The 10,236-nt window shown below is 53.1% G+C and overlaps 1 protein-coding gene across 1 annotated transcript; it reads left to right on the top strand.

Moving 5' to 3' along the window:
* The first annotated feature begins 537 nt into the window (after nt 1-537).
* TOR3A (torsin family 3, member A) lies at nt 538-6,062 on the top strand. Its single transcript, XM_009892845.1, has 6 exons — nt 538-823; nt 1,217-1,330; nt 2,086-2,351; nt 2,932-3,107; nt 5,237-5,361; nt 5,812-6,062. The coding sequence occupies exons 1-6, from the start codon at nt 538-540 to the stop codon at nt 6,060-6,062; spliced, it is 1,218 nt and encodes a 405-aa protein (XP_009891147.1).
* The last annotated feature ends 4,174 nt before the right edge of the window (nt 6,063-10,236 follow it).

Raw genomic sequence — 10,236 nt, 5'->3', positions numbered from 1 at the left:
AAAAACAGATTATTTGCCTTCCCCGGGCATTTGTTGCTGGTGCCGCGGTGTGAAGGCTGCAGTGATGTAGCTCAGCGTGAGCAGGCTGGTAATGGTGTCCGGCAGCTTCCGTGGGCATCTCTCCAGCCTGGCTGGAAGAGGAACCACTCCCCTCCCCTCCAGTGAGGATCGGCAGGACCCGGGGAGAGGACATGCTCCGAGTTTTGTGCAGAACAGGGACCGGAGGGGTGCCCGGTGCCTTCTTTTTGGGAACAGGGTCGGGTTTTGTAGCGTGGCACTGGCCGGAGCTGTGCTGAGCCCAGCGCAGGGGAGTCCGCCGGGGTCTCTGTTCATGGGACAGGGGCCAGGTGGGCACCGGGCCATGTTTGGCGTGGTGGTGACACCAGCCCACAGCTTTCCCAGCGACTCCCAATTGCAGGCGGCCAGGAAGTGAGATCACAGCTCGGGCGGTTTAAGGGAGGCTGGGAGCCTTCGGACACCCAGCAGAACTGGGGCAGGGTCCTCTCCCACCCCGACGGGGATCCCCGACCCACCATCATGGGCCAGGACAGGCTGCTGTCCTGCCTGGGGCTGGCCTGCTGCCTGCTGCTGCTGGGTGACTCGGGGTGCCTGGGGAGCCGAGCGACGCCGTGGGGGCCCTGGGAAGAGGAGCAGGGCCCCGTGGCAGAGGGGGGACCGTGGGGCAGGGTGAGGTACGAAGCTGTGAAGAAGCACTTGGGAGCTGTGGGCGCGCTCTCCAAGCAGTATTGGCAGTATCTGGCGTGCAAGGTGTGGCAGGAGGGCTGTGAAGAAGAGGAGGAGGAAGAGTCCAGTCCCAGGCCAGGTAAGCACCTTCCTCCTTTCTCTCCCTCTCTTTAGAGGGGTTTAGATGGGTTCTAAACACCCCACTTCCTCCAGCATGGGGGGTTCTGTGCCCCCAGCTCCCGTGGATGCTGTCCTTCCCTTCTCTTCCCAAGGGTCGCTGCCTTGGACATCTCCCTCCTTGCTCAGCATACCCTGGGTTGCCACAAACACTCTCCATGCCTGCCTGAGCCAGCTGCTGCCCGTTACCTGCTTATTCCCCCTCCCCACAGCCCAGGCTGCCTGGTGGGGCAGTGTCTGACCCCCTCCACCTGGGAGGAGGGCTGTCGTTAACTGGGCTCAGCTGAGCATCCACACAAAATACAAAAGAAGACACTTGCTGGTACATCTCTGCTCAGACCTCTGCCTTTTCCAGGCTGGAGCTTGCCTCTGGTGGGCCAGGATTACCTGGAGATCCTCTCTGCCTGGTACTGCAGCTTCGGGAAGTGCTGCAAGACAGGAGACTGCAGGATAATCAACAATATCACAGGTAGGTGCTGTGCTCTACTTGGGAGACCCCAAGCAGTGCTTGCCTCTGCTGCTTCTCCCTTTTGTCTCTTCTGTTGTTTGCTTGTGGGCTTTTCTTCTTTTAAAGTCTATTTTAACAAGCAATGTAAGTAAAGGGCATTTCTGAGCAGAGTGCTGAGCTAGTGGGAAGGTGAGGGGCTGAGCTAAGTCCTGTTTCCCGTTATTCATTTGAAATTCTGAGACTGCAAGAGAGTTTGCTCCTTCCTGTGCAGCGTATCTGCTCCAGTTTGCTATGAGCCCTGTCTTCATCCAGTAGCTCCCAGGCATATGCAGTGGGATCCAAACTGGCCCGGTATCCAGCCTCAGGTCAGCAGGGTACACCCAGAGCTGTGGGTAAGCCCCGCGCAGATGTCATTGCATTTTGCTGTCCCTGAGACTTTTGGCATCCATACTCTCTGCTGGGAGCTTGTGAGGGCCTGTGGGCTTCAGTGTTCTCTGCAGTCATCAAATACCTCCTCCCCTTCCCAAAGGAAAAAAGGAGTCAGTGGAAGATCTGTGTCTTTTTGCAGTCAGTGGCTGATGGAAGCAGGGTATAGGCAGCCTGTCTCGTTAACCCTGTGCCTTTAATGTCGCTTCAGACACTCTTGACAGGCAGCCCCACCAGCAGGGCTGTGTGGGCTTAGTGCCTGACACAGTATCTCCTTTTATTTCCACCTGCAGCAGTAGCAGCAACGGGGCTTGCAAGTTAAAGCTGAGCTCTTGCTCTCTTTCTTGCAGGGCTAGAAGCAGACCTCAATGGGCAGCTCCACGGGCAGCACTTGGCCAAAGAGGTTGTCATCCGGGCGGTCCAAGGGTTCCTGCAGAGCCCACGGCCAGAGAAGCCTCTGGTCCTCTCCTTCCACGGCTGGTCCGGCACGGGGAAGAACTTTGTGGCGCGGATGGTGGCCGGTCACCTGTACCGGGATGGGCTGAAGAGCGAGTGTGTCAGGGTGTTCATATCGCTCTTCCACTTCCCTCATCACAAGTACGTGGACTCGTACAAGGTGAGAGCCAAAAACATGGTGTTGCCATGGGGACAGTCCAGTGTACTGGGTCTGGCTGGGATGGAGTTCATTTTCTTCGCAGCAGCCCATACAGCGCTGTGTTTTGGATTTCTGAGTAAACCAGCATCGATAGCACACTGGTGTTCAGCTACCACTGGGCAGTGCTTGCACAGTATCAAGGCTTTCTCCTCACACTCTGCCCTCGCAGTCAGTAGTCTGGGGGTGTGCAAGAAGTTGGGGGGGCACACACACTGGACAGCTGACCCCAGCTGCTCAGAGACTGGCTGGGCATCAGTGGTAGGTGTAAATGATTGCCTTTGCATCACTTTGATTTCTTTCTTTCTTCTTCCTCTTCCTTTTGTTTATTAAACCATCTTTATCTCGACCCACACTTTTACTTGCCTTTGCTCTTCCTGTTCTCTGCCCTGTCCCACTGGCTGGGAGGGACGGAGCAAGCGGCTATGTGGTGCTTCGCTGCCAGCTGGGGTTAGCCCACGGCATCCAGGCTCAGCCCCTGCACGATGGTCTGGTGGCAGTGGCTGCTGCTGAGCTGCTCACGCTCCTCTCTGCTGCTCTGCAGGCTCAGCTGAAGAAGCAGATAAGCGAGACCATGCAGCTCTGCAAGCAGTCCTTGTTCATCTTCGATGAGGCAGAGAAACTTCATTTCGGCCTCCTGAATGCCATCAAGCCTTTCATGACTCACTATGACAACAATGGCGAGGTGGATTACCGGAGATCCATCTTCCTCTTCCTCAGGTGATTTCTGGGACTCCAAAGGGATGGGGAGGAACAAAGTGATGGAATTTATCCCCTGAGGTGTGCGTTATGAGGGGCTCAGGCTGCAGAGGAGAGGAAAGAGATGTTTAGCTCCTCCAAGAGGTGGTTGCCTCCATGGTCAGTTTTGCTTATTGATGCTGGGCATCCTGCCTGGGTACAGGGCATTTGCAGGAGGACCTGAGGTCCACCTTAACTGGGACACCTGAGCCACTGTCTAAACTTTGAGACAAGGAACCAATAAGAGTCAGAGCTAGTGTGGTGTCCCCCTGCACCCTGGACAGCTGAGCAGGGAGATCCCATACTCCAGGGAGCAAAGCTGGGGCTGCAGGATCTTGGTGGGAAGTTCTTGTACAATGTGGCACTGGTAGCTGGGAGGGGGAGGTGGGGAGTTCCCACTGCCTGGCCGTGGCTGCAGGCTGAGGTGCCATCCGTCTGCTGCACTGTGAGGGCTGATCCTGGCATGGGCTCACCCTGTGGTTTAGTGATTGGAGGTTGGTCCCTTTCCCATCCAGAGGGAGAAAAGTTTTTTGGCATGTTTGCACCCCAGTGCTGTCCCAACCCAGGCCTAGGTGGGACACATCTCGGGGGAGAAGTAGGACATCTCAAAAGCGAGATGTGAGGTAGGCACATGCCTGAAGTAGCCAGTGAGAAATGCCAAGGAGAGGCACGTGTCTTGGGCCCCCTTCAATTTTGGATTTACAGCCTTCAGCTTGGCTCCAGCAAGAGGTGTTCCAGGCGAATGTCCTAACCTCCAAGCTTGGTGATTCCCCAGGGAAGTTTCTCTGCCCATGGAAGACCTGTATCTGTGCCGGGCACTTGTGGAACTGGCTACATTTCAGTCCTACCCGTGTGGGCCTCTGGGAGGAGCCATGGTGGAGGGAGCAGATTCTCCCTTGTTGCTTGGGACAGAGTGGGATGTGCTGCCAGCTGCGCTGAGCTGACCTTGTGTCCTACCTGGCAAGCCGTGCAGGTGTTGGGGGGTGATGTCAGTCCCTTGGTGCCACCAAGCAGAGGGGAGCAGGGTGCCTTGAACTGCAGCAACGTGTAATCCTGGGGGGGTTTCATCATACCTGGTGGCAGTGTGACACAGACCTGTTATAGGAGAGCTGGCTCTGGCCTGCAGCTTTGGCCACGTTTGAGTGGTGGGGGTGAGGTGGGACTGGCTGCCTGTCCTCAGTCAAAAGGGGCTGTTTCTCTCATGGGTTTTGTGGGAGCAGGAGCAGCACAAGCTGTTTCACCCCCACAAGGCAGTGGGGGGAACACTGGTGGCTTTTTAATTTTGCCTCACCTCTGTTTGAGGAATGGGTCCAGAGCCTCTGGCACAAGAGGAAAGACGGGTGCACTGTGTCTCCCAGTGTCTCTCTGCTTCCCACCTACACAAGCCCTGCAGCCAGCTGGTTCCCAGTATCACCAGCTCACTGGTGGTGGGGCAGTCAGGACTAGGGGTTGTTGTCTGAGGCTGTTGCAAACCCTTCGGCAGCACGCGGGGGCTGCCTGGCCTTAAACCGTTTTCTGAGGCGAGGGGCTGCCCAGGAGCCTTAATGACTGTCAGGACCCACATCCCCCACCACAGAGCTGCCTCCAGAGTGGGTGTCCAGAGGAGTCCTCACACGGGAACTGCGCTGTTTTGTCCCTCAGGCAGCGCATGCTTTGCCAAGTCCTGGGCTCCCACTAGAATCCCTGCCCTGGACCTTTACTTCTAGTGGGACTGCTGCCACGCACGCTGCCCTACAACTTGGACTTTCAGGGGTGGCTTGTTGAGAGCTTGGTGTTGAGCCAAGTGTCACCTGCGAGGTCGATGGCATCCAAGCCAGAACAGGGGTCTGATGGAGATGGAGGATTTTGCTGGTTCCTGGTCCTGCCCTGTGAGAGAAAGCAGCTGCCCCAGGGTCTGGGCTGACAAGAGGGAAGATGGCTGTATAGACACCTATAGAAAGGGGCTCTTTGGGAAGATAGCTTGTTCCTCTGCGAGTGTTTCAGATGCTGATCCTAAATGGTAAATCTTTATTGCTAGCAACTGGTGAGACCTGTCTGTAGGGGAGGCTGCTGGTCACTCTCAGCAGTTCATCTCTAGGGGCACAGTTGAGTGACTTCCCTTTTGTCTGCAGCAATCTCGGTGGCAACACCATCAATGAGGTAGCCCTGGACTTCTGGCGAGCTGGTCGGGCACGGGAGGAGATCTCCATGGAGTTCCTGGAGCAGCGGCTGCGGCTGGAGCTGCAAGAGCCTGCAGGTAAGAGCCGGGCTCGCTTGTGGGATGGTGTGGGCAGGCTGCCCGCAAACCTGCCCCTCTGCCCCGGCTCAGGGCTTTGCTTACGCAGTCCTATCCCCCCTGTGCTGTGGCACCAGCCTTTATTCCAACAGGCACACCGGGAGGGAGCTGTGAGTCCTCCTTGCCCCCTTCAGCCCTGAAAACGGCCAGGTTGCGAGGCAGCCTTACACCGCAGGGAAGTATCAAGGCTTCTCTGAGGATTCAGGCTTTTCTTGGCCTGAGGTGGGCAAGCCACGGGGATGCTCTGTGACCAGACTTAAGTGCTTCACAAGTGGAAGGGTACCTCTCTCCCATCACATATGGGTGGATGAGCCAAGACAGCCCCCCCAGGGAGACAAGCCCCCTGACTCGCAGAGGGATGCCAGCTCTCAGATGAAGCTTCTGAAGTTTTTGCCTTGCTTTTTGCTACAGAGAGCGGTTATGCCCGCAGCCACCTCCTCAAAGAGAACCTCATTGATTTCTTTGTGCCTTTCCTGCCTTTGGAGTACCACCACGTGAAGCTCTGCGCGCGGGATGCGTTCCTGGCCCGTGGACTTCGCTACACTGAGGCAGCCCTCGACGAGGTGGCCAGGATGATGGTGTTTGTCCCCAAAGAGGAGAAGCTTTTCTCTGCACAAGGATGTAAATCTGTTTCCCAGCGCATCAATTACTTCCTTCCTTGAACACCAGGTGGGAGGACTACACCAGTGGGTGACTGGTGGTTCTGCATGCTGGGAGCTGCTCTCCTTGTACAAGGTCTGGCAAGCAGATTACCCATCAGGCAAGCAGATTACCCAGCCACACTTGCACAGGGACAGAGACTTAACCCCTTGTTGCTCCGAGGGCTGTTTGCAGGGACGGAGGTGCACCCCACCCAGCCTTACTGGTGGGACATGGGGACAGCCTGCGCTTGGCTGTGTTTGAAGTCTGTCTGGTGTTTTAAAGTCCCTTCCTTTAGCAGGTAGTAACCTGAAGTGATGATTTGGTTGTGCTGTGACAGACACTTTGTTTCCCGTGAGCAGGGATGTCCAAGTCCTTGGTTCGGTACCATGTAGTGAAGGCCTTGGACAGATGGGTCCCGTTGAGACAGCCCAGCAGAAGCTACGGCCTCATCCCGGTCCCCGCTTTTCTCTGTCACTTTACAAGATTGCACAGAACTCTTTTGCTGGAGTCGAGTTTTTTTTCTCTATTGCTCTCCTGCATTCACACAGGGTCTGCTGCTCAGGGACATGCATGCGAAGGATCATAGGCCCTTGCGTAGAGAAAACGACTGAATAATCTCCTCTGGAGATGTCAAACCCGTCTGTCCCTCTCTTGTTGGAGTCTTCCGTTGTATGGAAGCAGCTGCAGGGATGAGGTGAACTTCTGCTGAAATAATTTTTCTAAGTAGTTTGGTGAAGAGCCTCTTTGTTTCATTGTGAAATGAAATAGGGGAGACTAATTCTCCTTTCAAGGGCAAAGGGCAGTTGAGGAGGATGGTGGCTGAAGGAACAGGCTGCAATTGAAGTCAGGTTTTCAGAGATGCCGTAAGCTTGGGAATTTTTTTTTTTTTTCCTTCCCCCCTGCCCAGTACATTGCATGCTGTGGGGTGGGGGTTTTTTTGGCTGGTATCAGCATTACTACACCAAGGGGCTGTTTGCTGTCTGGGTACTTGCCAGGTGATAAGTACGTTACAGCAGGACCAAAAAAATTTCAACAGCATTACGGGAATCGCTTTGTGACCTCTAGGTCAAAACTCCCTTCCAACACTGCTGGGCTTGGGCGATGAGGTGACACAGCACATGCCAAGGACGGGGCTTAGCTCCCGGAACACCCCGTGTGCGGACCTTTGATCTATTTGAAGCTTTGAACCTCTCTGCGATGCCAGCAATGAGCAGCACGACCTCTGGGAAAAGATTGACCAGACACACTTACTACTCCTGCAGACTTTGAGTTTGTGTTTCCCTGTGGGCACGCTGACTCCGTTATCTAACGAGGCTTCATAGTCCAAGGCACAAAGATGAGCCAGCTGCTTTCTTACTGCTCGGCCGATGCAAAGTTAGTTTAAACTTACCTGGTGCCTCTAGCTTGGTTGGACCTTAGGGCCTGTGCTGTATTCAGACATTTCTTAGATGTGGGTTGTTTGTTTTTTTTTTTATCACCTCGGCAGAAAGTTTAGAAAGTTGTTAGTTAATTGCAGGTTAGTTGCTAAGAAGGATAAGCCAGGATAAGCTACGTATAAGCCAGGATAACCTATGATTTTTTTTTTTTATTTTTTTTTTTAATAGAAAAGAATCTTCAGCTGTCCGGGTTAGACTGATGATGTTTAGAGTGGGAGGGAGTCGCTCTGTCAGCCCTTTCACCGTGGGGCTGGTATGAAGGTGGCAGGTTAAGCAGGTCTTACTCTGTTACCGATTAAGGAGGTGGTGGTGTTACTAATGAGGGCAACTGTCAAACTGATGATGCAAGACTGCGCTCTGCCAGGTCACATTCATGTATGTTTAAGAATTAAGTGAGCGTTTGATTACGCAACCCCAACAGCAAGCACCGCTCTCCTTACACCGCTCCACGGCAACATTGATTTAAAGGCATAAATAAAGATACTGCTTTTCTTTGCAATCTGGCAGAATTAAATGATTTCCCCTTTTAACAGGGTTATAATCATCTTGTCTTTTCTACTCAAAATAACAAACTTCAGGTTAGTGCCGAGCAGTTTCAAATATTCCTTAAGAAAAAAAAGCAGTATACGGTCAAGTGGATTTTTTTGCCAATAAAATATTGCAACCTTTATTTAAAACAAAATGCAAATTGGCAAAACTTTGTGGAACGACAGGCAAAGAGGCCCTTCAAAGGGCCTTATTTACATCAAGTTTAACACTGTTCGCAGTTCACAGTCAGACGATAGTGAGAGAATTAAATTAGAAAAACAACCAAAATATATTACAATAACAATTAAAAACAAAAACAGTTGACAACACTGGTAGAGTGATTGGTGATTAACGTGATTCATTTTAATTCATTCCTGCCCTCAACGAGTTCACTACTGATACAAACAGCGTGCCGTGCCGAGCCGGCTTTACCTCCCATGCGCTACAGACGCATTTGGAAGAATGACCTCCTTTGGTACAGACATTTCTTATCATGTAGGTATTATAAATAAGACAGGTGTCCCGTAACCTCTTATTTCCTACCGCCAGGGAAGAGGCTGAAGGTTTTGTTCTACTCCACGGGCAACTGGAGTGCAACCCCAGTGCCCATCTGTGCTGGACGGTGCCACTTGTGCTAAAGTGGGAGGTTTCCGAGCATGCTGTAGTCGCCACCCTTCGGTTTTCCTGCTACTGATTAGTAGCGGGCCTGGGCTGAGTGTTATAAAAGAGAAGACAGCAGCCTGATACATTCGCAAAAAAGATCTTCTGGATTCGTTAGTGCTTGTTGCAGCTGCTGGTGCCCAAGAGCACCGACAAGCAAAATGCAGAGCACCTCAGCTGCTGGGGAAGCCTGAGCCTGCCTTAGGTAAGCGGTACAGACATCGGGCTCTGGATTTCTTTCCTCTGTGACTGCACAGCGTAACCCATCCTACCTGCTCACACACCCGCTGCTTTTTAGGGAGGGGCTGCTCTGTTCACGCAGCAGTTTTGGTGCAGCTATTGCCCCACGCCGCAGGCTTTAGTTCCTGCTGCCTGCAGAGCCGTGTGCCATACAACTCTTGGATAAACACACCTGACAGGGTGTCAATATGTGTGTGTTTGACTGTCTCTCGCTGGCACAAGGCCAGTGGTGGTCAAGAAAACTGTCCTGTGTGAGAAGAATGGGAACAGAAAGCCCTTCCCGCCCCTTCCCCATCGCGTTCTGCATCACCAACGCTGCTCCGTTAAATTCTGCTCTCCCAGCGGCTAAATTTGCAGTCCCAAAACCCAGACTCTTAATTCAGCTTCACCCCTTTCCACGCTAATGAAGAATATAATTAAATCAAAGTGCTGCCAGTCTGACAGCCGAGTGCACCACTTCTGGGGTTAAAAAGGGTGTACAGTGCAGGAAGAAAAGAGAATTGCACCTGTGAGGCAGCCAATTCCCCACAGGAGCTAGGAAGAGAAAGTGCCCCAGGTCAACTCACTGGTGTGAGTGCATGCTTTGTGCTTGGCATTACCAGGCCCTACGTGACACCATCCCCTGTTGCAAAGACGACTACTTTAAATTCTATCCCATATTAGTGCAAGTGAGAGAGCCCGGCTGCAATTGCATCCTTACCCCACGTGAGGAAAGGAAACGCAGTATGAGTTTATGCCTTGTCCCCTACCCTGAACAGTGGAGCAAGAGGTGCTCTTCACAAGGACAAATGATGGGGCTTCACCATCTTTATGCTACTTTGAACATACTGTGCAAGGCTGAAAGCAGAGAAGCTGCTACGGTAGAGACCTTTAAGGCTGAACAGAAAGCCGAACCTAACAAAACGGAGAAGGAATGGTAACAATTTTAGGGGAGTAGCTGTGGCAGGAAGAACTGAATGGTGGTTTACAGCAGAACCAGCTTTCTCAGATACCATCCTTTTGCTATCCTGCCAGAGGTCAGGAGAGAATTCCAGTTTGGGAATAAAACACTGTTGGGCATCAGAAGCGGCAGCAATTCTGCAGTCTCCTATTCGGGGGGGGGGGAAATAGTGTCAAGTCAGCACTTCCTCTGCCACCATCCGCCTACCTGATGTGAGTAAGACAAGAGGTAAAAGCAGAGAAAAAGCTCTCCAGAGGAGCGGTGACAGGGAGATCCCCTCTTTCCACTGTTGTGTGTTCTCCCTCCCCTGGAGGGATCGGAACTGAATGGGCTTCTGTGTTGCCCACAGCGGTTGTGGAGTCTCCATCCTTGGAGTTGTCTGGATGTGGT

Source organism: Charadrius vociferus, unplaced genomic scaffold, assembly GCF_000708025.1.
Source record: "Charadrius vociferus isolate BGI_N301 unplaced genomic scaffold, ASM70802v2 scaffold39, whole genome shotgun sequence".
NCBI lineage: Eukaryota > Metazoa > Chordata > Aves > Charadriiformes > Charadriidae > Charadrius > Charadrius vociferus.
This window is presented reverse-complemented; position numbering and strand designations above follow the sequence as displayed.